The sequence below is a fragment of the Hippoglossus stenolepis genome, chromosome 13, assembly GCF_022539355.2.
Source record: "Hippoglossus stenolepis isolate QCI-W04-F060 chromosome 13, HSTE1.2, whole genome shotgun sequence".
Taxonomy (NCBI): domain Eukaryota; kingdom Metazoa; phylum Chordata; class Actinopteri; order Pleuronectiformes; family Pleuronectidae; genus Hippoglossus; species Hippoglossus stenolepis.
In genome coordinates this window covers 15,785,771-15,809,231 of record NC_061495.1, presented here as the reverse complement: position 1 = coordinate 15,809,231, position 23,461 = coordinate 15,785,771, and the positions used below count along the sequence as shown (strand labels likewise).

General features: G+C 43.8%; 1 protein-coding gene across 5 annotated transcripts in view; it reads right to left on the bottom strand.

The window, feature by feature from the left end:
• Nucleotides 1-18,094: 18,094 nt before the first annotated feature.
• Nucleotides 18,095-23,461, bottom strand: part of myo16 (myosin XVI) — a 100,923-nt gene continuing 95,556 nt past the window's right edge. For 4 of the 5 annotated variants that reach the window (XM_047342580.1, XM_047342582.1, XM_047342581.1 and 1 more), the window contains exon 35: nt 18,095-21,360. In XM_047342580.1, the coding sequence (XP_047198536.1) occupies nt 21,190-21,360 (171 nt within the window). In that variant the 3' untranslated portion in view covers nt 18,095-21,189. The remainder of the gene's footprint in view (nt 21,361-23,461) is intronic. The other variant, XR_007034788.1, reaches the window with a different exon arrangement.

Genomic DNA, 23,461 nt, shown 5'->3' with positions numbered 1-23,461 from the left:
CAGTCTCACAGCAGTCCCATGCTGTTTTTCCAAAACGTTTGCATGCTGGAGAATGGTAAATGTTCTGTATTTATAAAGCGCTTTTCTAGTCTTGATGACCACTCGAAGCGCTTTACAGTTTGCCATTCACCCATTCACAGAGTGCATCTATTCGCAGAACTTTTTTTCTTTAAGGGGAAATTCGGGTTTCAGCCTCTTGCCCAAGGACACTTCAGCATGCAGATGGGGAAGACTGGGTTCGAACTGCCGACCGTCTGGTTGGAGGACGACCGCTCTACCGCTCATCCACAGCCGCCATCATGGAGGATGATGGAGAGGAAGAGCGAGGGACAGTAAATGAGCGCTGACGGACAACGGTGCCGCTGTTGTGCGTTTGCATTAACACCCGTTTACATCTTTAACATCTCAGGTCACAAAAGCCATATTCAGACTGTGCAGTGACCCCGAGATGAGGTCACTTGCGTCTGTGAGAAATTCTCATTGAAAAGTACAAGCGATAAACATGAGGTGGAGCCTGCAGAGAGGGGGGTGGAGAAGTGATGGGGGGATGGGGACGTCTCATTTGGGAATGACCACATTATTATATGAATGATGGAGGCCGGCAGTGGTGAAGGGAGGATAAATAAATAATTAGGGAAACACACGGCTGAACAATACGAGGCCTCTTCTTTTCCAGGCAAAAAACCGAGACCAGTTAAATCATTCATAAAACAGAGGCATTGATTGATTCCCCCACTCTTAAGTATTCATCTCTCCGACAACGATCACAAAATGGGGTTCGAGATACAAAAGGTTTCCCTGTTTGGCTTCTCTTGTATCAGTCAGATCACACAGCAGGTTTACTGAGCGCTCTGGAGAGACTGACACCATCTGGAAGTGGGCCATCACTTTCCTTCAATCACCCCGATGTGGCGAGCCGCTGACAGCCGTCCACAGCCAAGTGATACCACCCCCCACCCCACCGAACGCTAATAAACAAACACACAGCCTCCCTCGGAGTCCCCCAGGTGGTCTCAGTCAACACATTGACTGGAGCGTCACTCAATGATGGATAAAAAGAAAGACCATCCGCCCATTGCTCATCTTCTCCTCCCCTTGTCCCCCCAGCGATCCTCTCCTCCACCGCTGCACCCTTTGATCCACTTTTTCTCGTTTAGCTTCTGTGTCATCCATCTTGGGTGTTCCTGCCCCGCTCCGAGCTCCAGACGGGCCGAGGGGCTCTGGACACCATCCCTCACCCGGCTTTCTCTGTTGGGACAAATGGGTCCCTGAGCGCCCCTGGTGAAAGATGAGCCTGTTAAAGCACACAACCATTTTCTTTGTTTTTTTCTTTTTGTTAATAAGTCTCTCACGTATGCGCTCTCACGCATGTGAGATACATCCAGATACATCAAACACAGCTCCCGTTTTCCATACAAATGCCTCCGCTCCATTATTAAGGGATTTGTCAGAGCTGTAAAGTGAGACGTTCTTCATTCTGGTTACATCCGAGGTATCTACACATGGTGCACGTTTTCACACCAACACTGCAGCTAAAGTTCAAAGTGTTTCAATCAGGAACTTATTGCTGTTTAGTAAAATAAGTGTCATGTCCGAGTTCTCCGTCGATATGACATTAAAAATAATTAGACTCCAGAAATGTTGTACAACTCATGATTGCTTGTTTAATGTCTATGGAATTGATTTTATACAGTAGACCGTGTTTTAATATGAAAATGGAGATGTGACATATGTACATTTCATTTTCTCTGAATTAAATGAGGGACAATCTTTTAAAAATGCATTAGATCAGTCTTCCACTGTCTCACCTTGGCCAGGGCTCACACTATATTTGTGCATACTGTCTGTTCATAATAGAAAACACAGAGTACAGCGCTGAGAAATGTTTTGGGCTCTGAGGACAGAGTGTGAGTGGCAGTTGAAGAACTTGTTATGAGAAATAAACAATGCAATGAAAGGGACAGTGTTTCCGTGTGCGCGTGTTCCAGGACCCGACTCAGTGGCTACTAACATCATAGTTGACGCATGTTTACATTTTTGTGTTAACATAGTGTAGTGTGCTGTAGAAATTCTACATGTAGGAACATTCTGCACCTGCTTGAGAACAAACTGTCTGTAGCAATTTGAACTCCAAAGAACCCCATTATGTAAAGGTAATAACAAAAAAGAAAAAAGAATACTTTTCACACTAATGATTATCTGCAGATCTGTCTGCATATTCAGTCTGTGGTGTTTTGCCTGTGGAAGAAAACTGGGCACACGTAAGTATGAAAAACAAATATTAATAAATATTCCACAAGCTATTTGCCAATCTGCTCATCCTGAAACCAAATGAACCCAAATGGAACCATCAGGAGTGGACGACCTGCAAACACCCGAAGCAACCAAACAACGTTGTTTTACACCTGAGGAGTATGTGTCATGAGAATGCTTCAACTAAAGTGCTTGGTGGGCACATACAGATTTGTTAATCCCATGTAATCATTATCTGTCCCCAAGACATAGACCCATGCTGCACGAATAAAGGAAAGGAGCCTTCACCTGCTTTACATTTTCAGCACAGATTATTTTCAAGTAGAATCTATTTTTATCATGAGAAATGACGTCAAATAATATGGATGACATATTTTCTCCGTAGAATTTTCCCAGAGCTTCTCTCGTGATTCGATTCATTGGACATTAACTTAAGCCAGGATTCCTTATCAGTGTTCAAACTCAAACTCTGCCGCCAGATAAGTCTTCCTCTCGCAGTCACCCTCACACCACATTAGCTGTTATCTTGTAGAAGGTGAAAGCTGAACAATTGTTCTTTTTTTTTTAGGTCATTTAAAACTTTGTTATCCCGGGCAACTGCGTAACCACTTTCCTCAATGTACTTATTATTTGCAATATCAATGTCTGCTTTATCTTGTAGGTCAAACCGGGAGTTGTAGATAAGATTTGTGATTTTTCTTTTTTTCCATCAGTAATCAGATTGTACTTCTTATAGAAAGACAAGAGGTACTTTGAGTGCAACCGCTACAAATGCCTTCGGGGAGGAGGGTCTGAAAGCCTTCGCTCCTTCCCCCATATTTGTACGAGTAATGCATCCCCCCCTCTCCGTAATGCTGCAGGCCCAATGAAGCACAGGTACATTGAAACAGACAGAGACTGGCAGGGGCGAGGTTTAGACTAGCAGACCAATAACAGGCCGGAGTTATGCAAGCGTTTGGCCTGACCCGAGCTCGGAGCATCATAACAGCTTTAATGAAAACCAGAGACAGAGAGAGCATCGGCCAATGAAAACCAGCAAAGCTCCCCAACAACACCGAGGAGAGTTCACTACTCCCCACTTTACTCGTGAACGGCCTATTTTTCTTTTGGCCACTTTCCTCCTTTTTAAAATCTTTTTTTCCCTCCATGCTTGCGTCACTCTGTTTCTCTTTTCTCTCCCCCTCTCTTTTCGTCTCACTCGCTTTTTCTCCTCGAGCGCGATAGGTTTTTCTCCCTTTGAGCGCCAGCAGGGCAACAACACATTCCTGTCCACATTCCAGCCTCAGGAAAAACAGTGTCCGGAACATAATAAAAGGCCAAGCACGTCATTTGTTTTTAAACCCACTTTGCTCGCTGGAACAAAGCCGCGCTGAGGGCAGGATCGGGCAAAAATGTGTTTGTGCGTAAGAGAAAGAGACAGTGAGATGGGATGTGTTTGTGTTTACGAGGATGTGCATTTGCTTTTTCTCTCTGTGGTAACGAGAGCGTGATGAGCTTATACTCTCCCACCGCACGGCCTCCGCCCGGCCGCACCACCTGGAACCCAAACGTGCGGAGGAGCCTCACTCTGATCGGCTTATATCATATCATATGCTTTCCTATCTTTCCTCTCCTCCTCCCACTGTTATTGGCATTCTCTCGTTTGTCTTCCGCGCTCCAGGTCACTTTGAAATCCCCGGGTACACTGTGACCTTGTCTGGACTGTACCTGCACTCTCAGGTCTCTGCCCCACAAACACACAGAGACGGACAGACACACACACACACAGTAATTAACATAGGACAGCTGATAAGAGGAGCCGGACATTTCGGCGCTGTCCAAGCCGGCGCTTGTTTGTTGTGGAGACGGCCTTTCATGTGTGCGTGCGTGCACTTTGATAATTATCCATGCAAACAACAGTCTCCCTGACAGAGGCGGCAGGTTGAGGGTCAGGCCAGTCTGAGCTGTGGTGTATCCTGGTGGTCAGAGAACCTCTTGACCTCGACATCCTGCCCGGAAAAATATCACTTTCACTCCCCGTCCTCTCATCACTCTCCAAGTGTGACCATAACTGATTTTGGTGGAAAAGCCCCAGTTTTGACATTTCCCATCATACATCCCCATTTTCGTCTTTTTAATCCATCCAGTCCACTACATTGACCACAACCCTCCCAACTCCTCAATTTCTCCACGTCTTCAGGTTGCAGAGGTAACTGATACTCGGAGCTTCCGACCGACCAATCCAGTGCACCGCTGACCTCATCCTGTTCTCCTCGGTGTCTGCTGCTCCCCGGCTGCCAGCCCCATCAGTAGCTCAGAAAGCTAATAATCTCCTTCCTGTATCTGACACAGGACGTGGCAGCCGGCGGAGCCCGTGTTCGAGGGCTGCGTGAGTGTACGTGTACGCACGAGCCCGAGCACAATGATTATTCAGCCATAACGGAAGTCATAAAGACTTCCGCTGATCGCTATCAGTGTAGACAGAGGGAGTGGAGAGATAATACAGCCACGGGGTGTATGTGGAACACTGGAGCGGAGCTGCACTGACACCCAAACAAAGCTGCTGCCTGAGAGGGCGGGAGATTCCACAAACCACTCGCATTATTTCTAAATGTCACTGAATGCCAGTTGGTGTCAGTTGAACGATGTGGTCGTGCCACACTAATATAAAAGTATGTTTTACAGTTGCATGACAAAGATGTGTTTGAATGACAGCATCCCCCTGACAGGAGTTTTATTCACTGGAAATATATTCTAGTGCACCGCTGCCGTTAAGTTACCAAATAGTTTGCGGTTAGAGGATTAAAGACATGATGCAGGGACGCAGCGTTATGCAATGTCTTCTGGGAAACTGGTTTAGAATGTGATGCCGTTGAGTCTCATTGTACATATGCTAGGACATAAACCTATGAAACTCTGTTGCTTTAAATCGACTGTAATTAATGGCAAAGTGTCACATTCAGTGTCATTGTCTGTTTTCACTTGTGCCCATTTGTTCTTCTGTTTTTCAGCAGAAATCTATAAATTAGTTGCAAATGATTTATCTGTGTTATAAGAGCTAGTCAGAAGTATTTATATCGCAACCACTCAAAGGGCTTTACAGTACAAGTTGTATTCACCCATTCATTCATAAAGTATTTTTAAATGCTACGCTTTTTTTCCTATCAACCACCATTCATACACTGTCGGCACATCCGTCCTGCCCATGGACACTTTTGAGAATTTTGAAGTGCCCAGAATCGAACCACCAACCTTCTGATGAGTGGATGATCCTCTCTAGCTCCTGCGTCACAGCCGCCCACGTCTGCAGGGTTGTTTGGCCTTGGCGGAGCGCTGGGTTCCACCAAGATCCTTCAGTTAGTCAAATCCTGTGAAATTCCAAAATCAACAAAGAATTAACCCAATTTGACTCTGCCTGTGTAGCCAAACCATTTTCCTCTGTGCCACTGTTTTTCCACATACGATCAACATGTTCTTTCATTATGTTAAAGTCTATTTTGAGCTCTTTACACTGACTCTAAACCTGCTTCTGCACAAAAGATCATTAATCCGCACTTAAAAATGATCTGTGACAGAAATATAATTTATTCTTGTTTTAATAACGTTTGCTTTAAAAGTACAGAGCCTGGAGGCCACAATCATGAAGGTTCATAACTTAAAGTGTTTGCCCGAGGGAAATATGGAGGAAAACAAAGTGCTGGCAACAGTTTTTTGTTACTCGGGTCTGTCTCTCAACCAGTTTTTCCATCTCCACTTTATTCTATTACCCTCTGTTGGCTTATGAAAATGGTCTGTGTGCCTAGTCTGAAGTATGCATGATGTAAACAAGTGCAATTTCACTGAACAATGATTATCAGTGAGGAATTAAATACGCATCATTTTATAAACTCGCTCTTTCAGAAAATGACTCAGCCTTTTTTTTTTTTTAAATATGCACTTGACCAGAACAACATCCTTTATCTCCCTGAAACCAGCTGTGATGCCCACTTGGTGGCAACAGCGAGTGCGGGGTCACTCTCCATGTCCGATCGTATAAGTGATCTCACAGAGATGTCCAACACAGGAAACATCAAAAGGCCAGAGTTTAACAACCCACCAATAAACCAGCAGTTCTTACAACCTGCTTTTATATGACCCAATATCACACGAGCACTCTGTGAGGACCTCAGGGACCAATAACGTGTGTCATTAATGACCGCTGCTTATCCTTCCTCTTGACCTGGACATCTCCTGTAAAAGACGAGGAGAAGAGAAGCCAGCGGGGGCAGTTTCCCCACCTTTCTCCAATGTTCGAGTCTCTACAAACAAATTCAGATCTTATTCACAAGAACAGCACATGAGACAATACTGAGACACATGTCGCGAGGCAGCTTCACCCCTGTTTCGTTAACTCCACCAGGGACGTTTTGTTTTCATTAAGCTTGTTTGTTTTTATGTTTTACATAAAAACTATTGGATGGATTATCATGAATCTTGGTGGAAGGACGTGTTGTCTGTCAGGGAAGAATCCATTCACTTCTGGATTCTTGTCACTGTCTTTTATGTTGCAAGATTGTAGTTGGTTTGTTTGTTTGTCAGGAATTTCTTTTTTTTAATACATTATATTTTGGTGCACACAGGATTTTTTAAAAACTTTCTTTGACTGTTTTTATGAATCATGATTTATTTACTAATAAATAATTTATATCAGACAACTTCAGTTTTTCATTTATTTCTATTATAAGAACTAGACAATCATCTGTAGGCCTTGGCAGAACTTTGTTTTGTCACAAACATTGCGATTTCATAGACATGAAGCTAAAAAAGGGAAAGTTAATAGATTAATTCCTGTCTCTCTGTTTCTTTCCGAGTGTGTCGCTCTGTCGCTCTCTCCTCTCCTGCCTCACGCCACTTCCTCTTTTCTTTGTCGTGGTCTTGATGTTGTAATCCACACCTGGACGGGCGCCAAGCGTGTCGACACCTGCTCCAGGCCGCCTGAGAAAAACAAGACTGAACAACAAAGAACAAATCCTTCTACCCCTCTGACCTTTTACTCCGGCTCTCGGTGTCTCCCTCGCTGTTTTTCCTCGCTCACTCGTTGTGGGTCTGAATGGCTCATGTGACTTCCTTCCTGTTGTTTTGACCCCGGGGTCGCGCTGCCTCGGGGGGGGGGGGTCAGTGTATCCTGCCATTTGCTTATTAAACACAATCTGAAAATCTAAGTCTCTTTTAGCTCTCTCTCCCCCCTTCTAAACCACACACACACACACACACACACACACACACACACACACACACACACACACACACACACACACACACACACACACACACACACACACACACACACACACACACACACACACACACACACACACACACACACACACACACACACACACACACACACACACACACACACACACACACACACACACACACACACCAGCTGAATCTAATTGAACTTTAGAGGAACTCAATGACCAAGTTCTCCTCCTCTTTATGGTGCTCTCCGGGTGACCTTTCAGTCAGTGGAGGACGACAGACAGCGGGGGGGTTGGGCGGCCGCTGCCTCTTGTTATGGCTAACTCAAAAAAGCACAGGCCTGTTTTAGGTCCAAACACTAGATGTTGTGTAAAGAGATGAATATTAACAGCAGACAGACAAACACTAGCTGCACGCCTAACTTCACACTGCTCTTCATCGCAGCATCGGTTGTCAGGGGCGACCATGACTTGTCTTTGAAATGGGTTAAAGGTTTTGAGGTGAATGGAAACTTTACGATCCAGGTCATCAGGTGGTAAAGTGCCCCCCCCCCCCCAAAATAGCCCTCTAGATTTTAACACGAGTTATCAGAGGTCCTGCTATCTCCCTTTTTTTCCCCCATAGCAGCAGGCTTCTGTTCCTATCTCACACCGTTCATACACTTTGCCAATTCAGAGCAAGCGTCAGAGGGGCCACAGTGGTTCCAGAGCGTTGTCATGGTTACAGATAAGGCTGTGCGTTATCACTCTCTTCAGCTATGGAAAGCACATGACCGTGAACCGAAGTACAATTATGTGTGTGTTTGCGCACATGTATTTGACTATGGGCACTTGTCCGTACGAGAGCACACAAGCAGACGGGGAAATATGCCAGCGTCTGCGTGATGGGAATTCTTGAGGAAAATGAAAAGGGGACATTCACTGAATGAGAATCAATCACTGAACTTTATCACTGAGCTCATGTGCTGTAAAGTAATCTTTAAGTGTGTATGAAAAACAACTCTTCACTTATCAAAAATGTTCCCGTCGAGAATGGCCTGGTATTTGCTCTGAGGGTGGAACACTCTGTCTTGCTCTATGTTTAATCTTCCTGTGTGTGTTGTAAATGCTTTACTCCGTGTACCTCAGATGACTGAGAGAAAGAGCCGTTCTCCACGCTGCTCTGACAGCTCTGCAGAATGCCGGGTGCTAAGCAGTCCAAATTAGATCCACTTTGGCTGCATAACGTTCTGTTCCCGGCCCTGGGAACGATGAGCCCCCTGGCTCAGTGTCAAACACACGTTGGAGTGCTTCTCAACACCTCATCCGAAGAGAGCAAGGTGACCTACTAGTGTCATGTCAGCCATTTGAGCAGCAAGAGGGAGTTGAGAGTAGTAGTACTTTCTCTGTGAGAAAGCTGAGGCTGTGTGTTACCACTGCTGATCACGACGCAGACGTTAAAGACGCAAACAGACAAACGGTAGATAAGTTCTTTTCAGGACGAATAACCGCTGAGGTCACTGATCTGTAGAAGCTTCAGGCTTTCAAACATGTCTGTCTGTTATGTAAATGTTCTGTAACAGCTTTTTGCATACATCACAAGACCTTGATGACCAAGTAAAGAGAGCGATAAGGAACGGTCCATCGCCACACAGCAACAGCTTTGCGATGAAATATTTTCTATATGTTATTATATCACCTTAGAACATGACCTTTCCACAACTTTAACCATGTAGTTTTTCTGCCTTGTGGCTCCCAGGTAAAAGGGGCAATGGTAGGGTTTCAACACAATGGTGTTATTGCCGTTTCCTGGAAATTGAAGGGGGTTCATTCCTGTAACCCTTTTATAATCACCTGCCTCGCCCACCCTGTTGCAGCGGCCCTGCCTAAATCCTTAACATGGACTTGTTAGGCATCTGTGTGAAAAACAGGAACAGATTAGCTAAAGTGATGTTAGAAAAGCTGAACTGTGCAAATGCTAACTGTCATGATCCCTTTACTTCTCTTTTGTGTTGTAAACATTAACCAATAACATGATGGTGCCATCTTTACCACGAGACGCTCAGCAGCCACAAAACAAACACAAAACACCGAAACAGGTTTGTCACGAGGCCTCGACTGAGCTCTTGAGCCCCTTAGTTTGAACATTTTTGATTTCCACTGTCAGTCGTCGGCACAGTGAAAGAGTGGTTAGCACCTACGCATCACAGCATCGGTTTCCGGGTTCGAACCATAGACTGAAGGCTATTTAAAAATTCTCAAAGCATCTGCTCCTCCCACAATCCAAAATTGAAGTCAAAATATCCACCATCTTGTACATTTGGTGCCAGGTTCTGCGCAGTAGTGACCGTGGGATGGAGGTTGCACGATGCACACGCTCCACCAATCAAGAGTCAGTCCCAGCTGTCAATGACTTTTCACCCCTTTTCATCAAATAACTAATTAAAACCAAAGTTACTGGAAAAAAAACTAACATCAGTGATGAAAACTACCTAAAAATGAAAGAAACCATCTTTGAGATTGGTCCCATACACTTACAGATAGGAGACGGAATTTATGACCTTTACTGCAGCCAGTCACCAGGTGGCGATCAAGATTATTTGTGTTAACTTTTGGGCAGCCGCCATGTCGTCCATCTCTGAATACAGTCAATGAAGAATGGTTGGAACCCGGTGGCTGGTCGGCGTGTTTGAGTTTGCATGTTCACCTTGTGTCTGTGTGAGTTTTCTCCCAGTTGCTCGGACTTTCTCCCACATTCCAGAGACACGCAGCTTAGGTCAGTTGTTGCCTCGAGGTGTGATTGGCTGTTTGTGTGAGTCGCCTCCTGTGATAGACTGGCGACTCGTCCAGGGTGTAGCAGGTTTTTATCAGCCAGGTTTGGCTCCAGCCCCCCCGCAACCCTCAAAGGATAAGCGGTGTAGATAATAAATGGATGAATATACAGTGTCTCCTCTTTTCACACGTAAACCACAACCCTGCTGAGAGTGTGTACACACGCGTCTTTGTGTGCTTGTCAGGTGTCAACACTTCATTTTCTTGACAGACAAATGCAGATGGGCTGTTGATGATTCCAAAAAGGTAAATTAGAATGGAGCCAGCAGCTCACTGTGGTACCATTCAACTCCTCTTTCAGCCATAAAGAGGAGCCAGCCATGCTAATGAAATTACTTATAGCTCTTAAGCAGGGCAATTATGAGCTTTAATTAGCTCTTGAATGGCTGATTGGATAGTTAACTAATGCTTGATTAAAAATGCTACAGCGCTGACTGTCATTTACAGAGTGGGAGGGGGTTCTATAGGTGCGATGGGAACTGGGATTATTTTATAGAAACATGTGCGTTCATGGGGGATCAAACGAAAATATCCGGGCAATTTCCTCCCTACATTTCTCACTGTATCTTCCCCAGATGTTCAGGGTATAAATGGTCTGGGGTTTTCTCCAATCTTTCATTTTACCGCTGTCAGCAGAGACAAATGAAGGAAGAAGGCTTGGCCACCGCACAGAGGCGGGGCCCGCAGGACAAAGCACAGAAGCATCTGACAGTTTCCCTCTTGACCAAGCTGCAGAGCATTTTGCACACGCGTGACATTTTGTACCGCATTAAACGCGTCTCTTCTGAATTTGCATACTGCTCAATTCATCACATCTCTAAACGTGCGGCCTCCATGGAGTGGATGCTATACAAACCCCTGCTGGGTGCACATTAGAGGAATTCCCCCCCCCTGCTGCGCCTCGCAGGCTCATAGACGGCAGTTTGCTTGTTGGAGGCACCGTGGGTTGTTAATGTAAATATGACATACGGCAAAGGTCCTAGGAGAGACGACTCAGGGTAGAGAAACAGCATTGCAGCACAATGGTTACAACACGCTGACAGGGCCTCCCGTTGCCATGGAAACCATAGAGGTTATTGACAATTTCCTAGTTCCTCGGAATCCCACCTTTGCAATATTTCATATAATTCCTTAATGCATCAGTGGTCGACAAACGGACACACAAATTAGAACAGTATGTGGTGTGACACACAAACTGTTCTAATGTTATACACATGAGAGCAGATGTTCAATTGGGCGCTGAGGTCAAATTTTTGTTGATTCCCTTTTCAATTTGTGAAATGTGCACTAAATGAGTGTGTAGCCACATTAATTACAGCTAATTGTTCCCCTATGAGTCCTCCTGAGCACCTCGCCCGACACACATCTATGTGTTAACGTGCATGTCTGTGTCTATACGAACAAAAAAGTGTGTCTGTGTGACTTCGTCAGCAACACAGAGCTCTGCTAATTGCCATGTTAATTAGTTGTATCATCTGAGACAGTTTGACGATCTGCTGAGGAAAAAAAAGCAGAAGGGACGCAGGATGATTTCGGGGGCGGCTGCCTCTGTTCAGGGAGGGTGGAGCAGACCGGATTCATCTTCTGTTACTGATCTGCCGTCAGTGATTTATCGCTTTGTTTTTCTTTCCTAAAGCGTCATTGTGATTCTACATCAAGACGCAGATAACAAGAGAGTTCGCTGGATGCTGATCGAGTTCAGATTTGGGAATTTACACACAATACTTACCTCACTATGAGGGTTAATGAGAACAGTATTATACTTACAATACTCACTTTACTTTTAGCTCCGTTTTTGGTCTCCACCAACTCTTAAGAAGAAAAATTTGCAGCTGAAGCTAATTTTCCCACTGTTTTTTACTGGTTAGTTGCTAACCTGTTAAAGTAAACTGTTAGATTTTGTTGAGCTGCTTTCAGACATGCACCAAACTATAGACATTTTCCTGAAATTTAGCAGAGGGGCTGCATGTGAGAATGCAAATGTCAGTTGCTTTGGATAGAGTTTAAGGTTTTTTTTTCTGCCAGCCCTCTACTAAGATATTTAGAAAATGTCAGAGTGAGCCCATGTGAGAATAGAGCAGGAAAGTGTCAATGACATTTCTAACGAATGCAAGACTGAAAATAATACTACAAATATCTCAGGATAGAAAAGAGGAGTCCTACACAAAGAAGACCCAGAGGAAGATGTCAACTTGGTAATGAGATAAGAATCAACGCCGGTGTTGACATAATGTAAACAAAAACATGTGCGTACCGCAACAGAGCCCTGATGCCACCCCTTTGCCTGAATGTTCCTGTGAGCGTCGTCTGTCTCGGACAATATCCCTGCTGCCTTCTTCACATGAGAAAGGAGATCTCTGGAAAATGTCCTGACCCAATTTAACTAACAACGAGCCACAGGATACCAAAATGCTCTTTACAGATGAGGAGCTGTTGTGTTGGATATCATTCACTGAAGGTTTTCCACTACAAGCCGTGATCCAGTGTTGATCTAAAACATTAATAAAGGCAGCAGTGTTGTTGTTGTGCACATATCGTCTGTGTGTGTGTGTGTGTGTGTGTGTGTGTGTGTGTGTGTGTGTGTGTGTGTGTGTGTGTGTGTCTCCTCCTGTGCGACTGGGTCTTATCTGATGTTTCTAGGGCTGATCTGATGCGACTGATGTGTCTGAGGAGACAGAGCTCAGAGTCTTTAATTGAAATTTGAGACAGTGTTGAGATGATGTTATTGATTTTCACGCAGACAGCGAGCACGGTGTGTGGAAGTCTGCACCGCTGTGAGAGACGGGTGAAGAGGAAACAACGGCGAGGGTCAAAGCAGGATAAAGGAAACTGGACGGAGGGAGGAGGGAGAGCAGAGAAGGCACGAAGGGGAGAGGAGGGGATTACGAGGTTAGGGTGAGGAGTAAAGTGGGGGCTGAAACGTGGACATTATGGGGCCTTTAACGGCTTGAAAAAGAGCTGCCATCCTTCATGTGTGTTACAAGTATAACCCTAAACCTTTGGCCATCATAAAGCTGGTGCAGGCCCAGAGCTCGAGGAGTAACCCTTCCAGCCTCTGCCTTTTCTTTACAGCATCGATCAGACTGGAGCATGTCAGTCCCCAGGCTGTTTATAAACAACATAAACCTACAAACCCTCCAACCACAGCTCAGGTAATCAATAGAGGTGGGAATTGTGTTTACTCCCGTGTTTCATGGCCTTTAAATGTCTCACATGGAGGGCAATCTTACAGCTTTCATTTGCCTCCTCTCTCACAAACAAACACGAAGACGAAGAGTACAGTACGTCAGTGTCTCTGGTGGATGTGAAGAGGGGGTTTGTCGACCAAAACAACGACTCAGGATCGATACCCTGCCTCCTCCCGCTCATCGCCTATAACACGTGCAATGGTTCCCTCTTCCTCAACATCCAAGCAGCAACCATTCAGTGCTTTAGAGGAACAACAATCATCTGGTCAACGCCATCATGAGGTGATGCAAACATTTTGGAAACAGTATTTTTGTTTGTCTGAATGGTCCAGAACACTGTAAATGGGAGAACCACCAAAAAAATAAAATAATAACTGTAACCCTCATTGTTGTGTCTCATGAGCAAGAACAGCAGAGGATTCACTGTACAGGCTGAAAGTATACATGCATATTCAGCACATTCAATCAAATACAGTAAGTAAAAGAAAGTGTGTGGTATATACAGTCCTTTTTAATACTTGGGGCTCAAAATATATATTCTATATATATTAGATTAAGTATATAGATTAAAGATGAGGATTTTGTATGTGTATCTGTGCAGTTTGTGTAAAAGAGGATACACCATTAACAGTTCTTTCAATAGTGCTGTAATGTCATTGTAATGTATAATATAAACGTGTGATATAATATAATAGTATAGGATCTTAATGAAACAAATCTGTCATATTTAAAAGGACTCGTGTGTGTGCAATTTGGTGCAGCTTGATAGAAGCTAATGAAGTGAGTAAACTGAATGTTGTTCTACAAATTAGTTTACAATTAGGCTAAGTAGGAAGTTGGTCATTTATTCTCATCATTATAAAACTATCATTATGGTTTTTATCTACAATGATGAACATGAGTGGGCGGTAGGGAGGGAGAGATCTGAAAAGTGTAACCAAACCATTTTGGGAAAGAGATTAACATGTGAAAATGAATAATAAGGGTGTATGTAATTTTTTAAATATGCATTTCAACCCCTTACAACAACTGCATTGAAAGATCAGCATTTCTTCAGCATGTATTTCATGGGTAGAATTTATTTTAACTAGTTAGCATTGATGGTGCAAAAAAACAGTCTGTAAATGAAACTCTCTAATCCCCTACATCATGGTGCAGTGGATTCTGCCCAGTGTACTGACATAATCAAAAACCACTGAGATTTTTGTTGCTAAGACATTGTCGTTTACTCAAACCACTTATATACAAGCAATGATGCCGTAAAGTCACATGAGAAAGTTGATCTTGCGCCTTATCTCTGCAGCACTAAAGGTTAACGTGGTTATTTAATGACTTTCATAATAAAACCCACATCTCAGGAAAAAAAAAACGAGCGAGGTCCAGACCTCAGCAACCTCATAAATGACTACAGGGGTGATGGAGACTGAAGACAATCAGGGGAAACAGAAGATATATGGCCAAGGTGACCACATCCAGTGGCCCAGATGAGAGGCTGAGAGGAAGGGGCTGTGTGTTTGATTAAGGGCTTATTGGTTTAGCATCAGGGGGCGGTTTGGTCCAAATTACCTCTTGGCCATTTACCCCCTCTGTGTAATGGTGGACCTTTTCAACCTGGAATAGATAACATGGCCCCGCTGCCACTTTCAGAGCAGCGGGGATAAATTCAGTTGTTCGCAGTGACCTGAACAACAAACATCTCTTCTTCCTCCTCATTAATTTCTTTTAGGCAAACCACAAAACAGTTAATAATCAACACAGATTATCAGTTGTTGTCGCTACATTTCTTTATATTCCAATCCATCATATTTATTACTCGCTGAACACCACAACTACCTCAGCCATGTTGCATCTATCCTTCCCAGATATCATTTATACATATATTTCTTCCTTCTTTCCTCAAACTATATTTTTCTCTGTATATAGTAAATTCTTATTCTTTTTTTTTAATCTTATCTCAATGTCAAGGAGAGTCGTAGAAAGCATTTCACTTAAATACAAAATTAAATTAGAATTTCATTGACTCTATCCAGTTTGATCACCTATACAGTTTTTTTTTTTTTTTAAATGCAGAGGGATTCAGAATATAGATCCCAGCTCTTTAACACAACACATTGACCACCATTATTCCCAAGATGCTGAGGTGCAGAGAAAAACAATTTACAACAAGCTGGTAAAATAAACACGTTGATAACAGCTGACATTGAAATGATCAATAACAGACAAAGTGAAAAGATTTCTTAACTTAACTAGCAAACAGCCCCAACTGGCTCATGTCATCTCTTTTGAGAAGCTGGGTTTTCCTTGTTCCCACTCAAATATCAAGCTGGTGTTTTACACATGGTGGCCGTTACATTTCCTCCGCAAGAAAAACAAAACCTGGTACACCGCTGTTGGGGAAACTAACAAAAACACTTAAAGGTTCAGTGTCTAGAATCTAGTGACATCTAGTGGTGAAGTTGCATGTTGCAGCTGAATACCCCTCACCTCACCCTCCCCTTCCAAACATGAAGGAGAACCTGTGACAGCCTTCAGTTAAAAACTCAAAATGTGTTTAGTTTGTTCGGTTGGGACGACTGTAAAAAACATGGCGGCCTCCGTAGAGAGGACCCGCTCCCGATGTAAATATAAAGTATTTAAATATAAAGGGCCCATGTGAGGGTGAAGAAAACAACAATTCAGTTGATAACACACTGGTGAAAACATCAGTAATGATAACATGACATTATATTATTCGTTTAACACATGAACAAAACTAACACAATGGGTCCTTGGGCTCTAAAAGGTAACGTTGGGAATATAATTCCCAAACGTCACCCACTTAATCTATCAAACTGATAGAACAGAAAAATTGGACCTAACGCAAAGATAGTGGGAGTCACAGAGAAAGGCGGGTGTAAATAGAAGTGGGCACATGACAAAGTCTTAGGATAATTCAAACCAACAACACAAACTCAGAGAGACAACTGAAGGTGTTGACCCTCTGACAGCAAACAACCAAGGCAGTCAAACCTCCTTATATCCCCTCCCAGCCAGGGAGGTCCCAGGTGCATCCCATTGCTCCCGATGAGCTGGGGAACCTGTGACCTGGATTCTGATCTCCATGTGATCTCCATGTGATCTCATGTGATCTCCATGGCCGTAACAGTGGCAGTTTGGAAAACCCTGTTTTAGTTTGAGTAGAACATGAAGGAGGCAGGACATGACGAATAAAGTCTGCTGCGGGAATCAAATGTGTTTGTTCACAGCACATCACTACCGGCACTCATCTTAACACCTCTTGAGTCTTCTTGTTGACATCTTCGTCAGCACCTTCTGGTCTTTTTGTCTTTTGGAAAATACCTAAATCTCCACGTACTAAGATAAATTATGGAACATTTTATTTGAAGTTAAGAAATTATCAATAAGAGTATTTTTTTTATATCTAAATTAAACTAACTAGGACTTTGTTGAGTCAAAATAAATCAAAAAGGGGCCTGCTGCAGTTTTATATAAACTTTAGCAACAGAGCAGATACAGATTAGAAGAGTTAATTTTCTGCACCTTGTCCTTTGCCGTTCTGATCCTGGGTTACTACACACACCGGATAGAGAATGAATCACTCTCCCACACTCGAGGATTCCTTGGAGTTACCACAGTGGATTATTTATGTGGGAAGATACAGTTGAGCTGCTGCTTGTCTTGACCTGATTGTGAACAGAAAACCACCGCAGGTTAAAATACCTGGAAGGCCAGCCTGTCGCCCTGGGAAATGTCACCGCTCATCATTCATCGTATTGTCACTGCAAACATGTTCAACCTCTTCAAGGGGTTGGTTCACATGAAACATCTCCCACCTCCAGTATTTAGAGTTTTCCTTTATCCTGAAAGTAAATGCCATTTAATGCTCAAAAATTCATTAGCAGCATCTCTTTCAACTCAGGAGATGAAGTGAACTAGTTAACTTAGGTTATCAGCCACACCTTTAATCACCTTCATATACTTGTTCAGCTCCGCTGATCATGTAACAGTCAGAAACTAGTTTGCAGCAGAAACTGGCACAGAGATACAATCTTTGTTTGTCAATATGTTTTCCTTTCTTTTCTTCCTGGTGCCTGCCTTACCCACAATGCAACTTGGACCACTGACAGTTGAGTTGTTGATTTGGGTGAAAACTAGCAGCAGGTAGCCAAAGCATCTCGATCACCACCTGGTGATGGAATACAATATGGGTTATACATCCTGCCTCCTCCATGTTAACAGCTAGTTCTCATCACATTGATGTTGAATCAAGTTATTCATTTTCTATGCTGTAAAAAATTGTGTGAAACGTCATGAGTGACAGCTGAGACTGACTCATGATTGGTCAAGTGCGTGTATTGGACCACCCCCCATTGCCACTTTGCAGACTGGATATTAAAGCTTAATTTTTGGATACTGTGATGAAGTGGAGACCATAATTTATGATCACTTCATAAAATATGATGCCTTACAGTCTGTCACCTTGACCAGTTAGGTTGTTACAGTGCTGTGTCGATGTGCTATATAATAAAGTAACACTGATAAGGGCCATTTTGCATATGAAAGGATAAGAAAATATATTTAAAAGCTGCTCCAAGCGTGTAGACACACACGCACACACACTGGCATTGACACAATTGTGCTTTATTGCTGTACAGGTACAGTTCTTATAAAACATTGGGAACATAATAATTATGAAATATCACATACAATCTTTTTCTTTCCACAAACACGTATGTATGCAGGTTTAAAACATATGAAACGTATGTTATGTACAATAAAAAACAAAAAACAAAAAACAAACACACACTATGAAAGGCAGTGAGATACCGCTGTTCAGGTGCTAAAACATCCTGTCGCTCTGGACGACTACACACGGACTGGGGAACAACAGAATGGTTGTCGTGCGCTGGCTGTAGCACCACAGAGCTGATCTGAGTCCTGACCGACAGAGATGACTGGCAGTAATCTGGCTGCCAGGGTTTGACAGGAGGTTGGTCATAAGAGGTCGGATGTGATGGAGGAGATACGAGCATGGAGCGGTCCGAGCAGTCGGAGGAGGCGACGGGAACAGTGCAGTGATTCACAGTGCAGAGGGAAGCAGTTCTTCACATTAGACAGCCTGTTTTGATATAAATCTCTTTAGCATGAGCATGTTCTACTGGGCTGGGTCCAACACGTGGTCATGCAAGGTAGAAAGTAATGATACGCTTTAAAAGACAATAAAAACCCTCCTCATCACATGTCAGTAATCTGTAAAATATTCACACATGGAAACCAGAAGCCTGATGATAATGACGGACAGATACAGAGGCTCCTTCACTGGCACTGGTGACGTCGACTGGCTTGATCCTAGTTCCTGTCTTGTTGTGTTTGATGAGTTTAAATCCAAGTGTGAATGAGCTGAATCGCACCACAATGAAAATGTCCGACACAGTTCTGCAGCACATGCAGCCCCAATCGCAGCGAACGACGTGTGAATCATGGAGCAACTCAATAACTCATCATCCTTAACTTAATTTTTTTTAAATGAAATGAAGTGCATACATAACTTTTTGAAGATAATAATCACATCAAGCAGTCAGGTACACTTGTTAGATACAGGCGCATGTTCCAGTAATAAGTTACACAGGGTCTTATTGATGTGCGCAGGCAGAGAAATTAAAATGTGCATTTATACATTCAGCCAGCCAGTCGAAAAAAAGTGTGATTCTCCGTCTCTGTTGTGAACGTCAGTGGTCTCTTTTTCCTCTCGAATATTCGTGCACCTTCGCGCATCGACAGCAGCCCGAGATCGATCCTGTGATGGTGCTGCTAATTTGTGAGGCTGAATCAATCGGACACATTGCGGGTGATCAGTGGGAATGAGAAATCCATCAGAGCTATTGATACTCTGCGGCTCTAACAATCCCGAACCGATCTGCAAATATCAACCACCTTGTTGAGACACACCCAGCCCATTACAGGAGTCAACACCACACCACATAAACACTGTGCAATAAAACATCCATATACAATGAAAACATCTGCCTTGCATCAAAGGAACAGAACAACAGGTTCAGGAGGGGCCAACAAATAATATTAAATAGAGTATAAAGGATTTCATAGCCATAGACAATCATCATTCTGAAAAAAAGATATTCACATTTTAAAATAAACCTCTTCTCTTTACCTTAGTCATTGCATCGAACCCAAGACATTCTTACATCCCAGTTTCACCATCGTACAAAGTATCATCTCATCCTCGTCCTTCACTTCAATCTCTGTGCTTTTCTGCCATAGTAAAAGCTACAACATACGCCACTAGTCACAATTTACATAGCAGTTACCATGGAAACACCCGTAGAGCCGGTTTGATCCATTAGGGAGGTGTCGGGGGCAGGAGCTCAGAGGAGCGGGTCAGTTTGTTGGGGTCAAGTGTGGAAAGGTTGAGAGAGGACACGGAGGGTGGCGGGTGTCGACCCACCCACCCACGCCAAGGGGGGCGGGGCCTGTACATTGATCCAGTTCGTCTGTGCGTGAGTTCCTGAGCTCCGCACAGTCTCCTGAACAACACCGAACACACTGGACTGTTCAGATGCTGATGAGACACGAGATTTCAGTTGCTACTTTTCAAGAGCAGACTTTTTTCTGTCCCGTCTTTTCAACATTTCAATTGTTTCTACTTAGAAACTGTCGTCTATACTGAATACCTGTGATTTGGTCATTTATGTCAGTCTGTACATATACGGAGACAACTGTACACATCAGGTTTTAAATTACTTGTTATTTTAGACATATCTTTCATAAGTTGTGTCACTTTGGCACAAAGTTTCATGTTCACAACATGAACTATATACCTCACTGCTTAACTTTTGTTATTTTACCTTTAGGTGTTTATGATGGATCCATTCTCATAGAAAGGTAAGTGCAGTCGTTTGCACTTTGTTCCTCAAAGGCTGGTGGTAACAATGGGGAGGAGAAGTGCACCATGGGATATTACTGAGGTTACCCTGACCCCTGGTCCCACGTTGCCAGGGCTGTAGTATTCACTTCGAGCCCAGACGTGAGAGGCTAAGTGAGATCTGTGTACCTGAAAACGGTCCCGTGTCGAAGTCAGTACTCTGATGCTAAAAACCGAAAGAGCCCGACGGTGTCGGTTGACTTGTAAACGTTAGAGAGGTCTGAGACTCAGGGGGTGCACACACACACATCATGGGAATATCACACAACAGCATGTCAAGTATAATCAGCACCATGTTTTTGGGTGAAGCTCCTTCATGTGCAGCAGTGAATCATGATTGAAGATATAGATCATATGTGACCACAAAAACGCTGCTGCTTTGCTCTTAAATCCATCGAAGGACATCATAGGTTTATATCTCAGAAGACCTGAGGTAAATAATATCATCTGTATAATTTTTGTTTGTTAGTAAAATATTTGATCATAAAATAACCCCAAGCTCCCAGTGAACCTCTACCGTGTGTGCGCTCCACTCATTTCTCATGGATTACACCTCTCAGTGTCACATAGTGCTGAGCTTCTATTACATAGGTTGGGGCATTCTCCAGAGTCAAGGTCAAAGGCGGAGAGGCAGGACCTTCAGCCCAGAGACTCGGCTCATGCTTTGGGGCTCGGAGCTTCAGCCCAGCCCCTGGGTGTTCAGGTTACTTGGTCCACATAAAAAAAAAAAAGAGCATGTGCGAGGGTGGTTGAAGAGAAAGAGACACAGCCTCTGTCATGGAGAGGCCTTCCTGTTGGTCCAGAGCAGCGTGGGGGGCAGGGGCGGGGACTGAGGTGGACGATGCTTCCAGTTGCCCCGCCCCTCACACTGCACTCGCCGCCATCGCAGAAGCTCTCCCAGGGCGGAGCTGTCATTGCCATTGGACAAACGTAGCCTCTGGAACATCTGGAGAAGATGGAGGAATAAATCAGGTTTACAGCCAAATCACACACTGAGAAAAGTCTTTTCTACTGAATGGACAGACGAGCAGATGACAAGCTGAAATGACCAGGCCATGACGGGAGGTGGTAAAGGAAAGAGAGTGTGCATGAGAAGCAGTGGTTTAAAAAGAACAAAAAAGGCTCATGTCCCTGTCACTGCAACACTAGCCTACACGCAGATGAAAGAAATGTCAAGTTTCATCTCACTAAACATGTCTCCATTAGAGATTAGAGACCACATATGGAGCAAGAGGAACAGGACAGCTTTGTCTGATTCATCATCTTGAAAGCGTCAGTGATCAGGGGCTGAATTTCTCTTCTTAAAGTGGGACATTTTTCTCATGAATCATCCTAATGAACAACACAGAGATGAATCTGGGGCGGGCGCCGAGCCATCTCATGAGACCGGAGATACAACAGGAAGCACGGGGGGGGGAATCCCGTCTTTGACTGACAGCTTTAACGGCGCCTCATTTCCATATTCTATCTCTGGAGCCCACGTAGTGTACATCAGCTGCAAGACCATATTTTGAATTACAGCGGGGACCCTCTGAGTGACTCTCTTTTCTCACACACACACACACGCACGCGCACACACACACACACACACACACACACACACACACACACACACACACACACACACACACACACACACACACACACACACACACACACACACACACACACACGCACACACTAGTCTGTGTAGAGCACATCATCCATCATCTGCCAGTCAATACCCAGGTAAATCAATCAGAAGGAAACTGCAATCTCCCTCAGTCAGTAATACCAGCAGCAGGATGGGGCCCTGATAATCCAGATCAGATTAGGTGCTGGAGGTTATAATGGTGGCAGGTGATGGCCTGTTAAAGGGAGAAAACTGTGCCCTCATGGTCTGAGATGAGATTTAAAGTATGAGGCAGACATTACTCTACCGTGTACCACATTTTTTACTACTGTCAACAAATCCCATGAAAATAGCAAAAGTGAAAAAATGCTTTCTGACTTCCCTACCCTGTCTGTAACTCTCACCCAGCGTTACATGTTCCTTCTAGAGGTGTAAACTGGAAAACTCACAAATAATGCATGTAGTTTATTTTTAAAGGCTCAATACTCTCCCAAAACAGCTGCACATTAATACACATTCAGTGCATAGTGAGAATTTATGGATTCATTTGGGATTGACTAACAATCAACTAGAGAATGACTACATATCTGTTTTGAAGTGTCTGGAAAGTTGGGTCCAGTCATTTCCAGACATTCTCAAAAGCTCCCAGATCTCTTTTTTTTCCTTTCCAAGTTGAAGCTTTCGTCTGCGTCTTCTAGGCGTATGGCAACTATTTTTCATCCTGATATATTTGTATTCTTTTTGTCTTTTTCCACTTATGCGTCTGTCACGTGTTAGAAACGTCACCAACACACACACTCATTCGCTCAGAATTTTCGCACAGTCATTTTCCTGCTGTATTCTCACATGGGCTCATTCGTACACTTTCCAGAGCAACTGCCTGGACATTTTCAAATTCAGCCCCTTCTGGAAAATGGATCTCGGAGAAATCAAGTGTATCAGACTTTGACTATATCGGCAGTATCTGTTATTTGGATCTTTTCAATTTTTCCCCGTCTTTTAATGGGACCTGTTGCCAAGAAGAAAAATTTAGAAAATATTCACACACCAGCCATAACAGTAAAACCACTGAGCGGTTTTAATGCTGGGCCCCCATCCTCCATTTTTCATGTTTATTGGAGTTTCAGTGGCACATACAGTATAATGCAACTTTTCCAAGCATTCTGTACATTTAGTTCACACACACACACACACACACACACACACACACACACACACACACACACACACACACACACACACACACACACACACACACACACACACACACACACACACACACACACACACACACACAGATTGACTGCCTGCACAAGCACAATACTCAGCGACCTAATCCATAATTTACACCTCCCTGCCAGGCTATTCTCTGCTCTGGCGCCAGGCTGGAACACCAGCTACTGGAAGAGTAGGAACACCATGTCCTTCTACAACA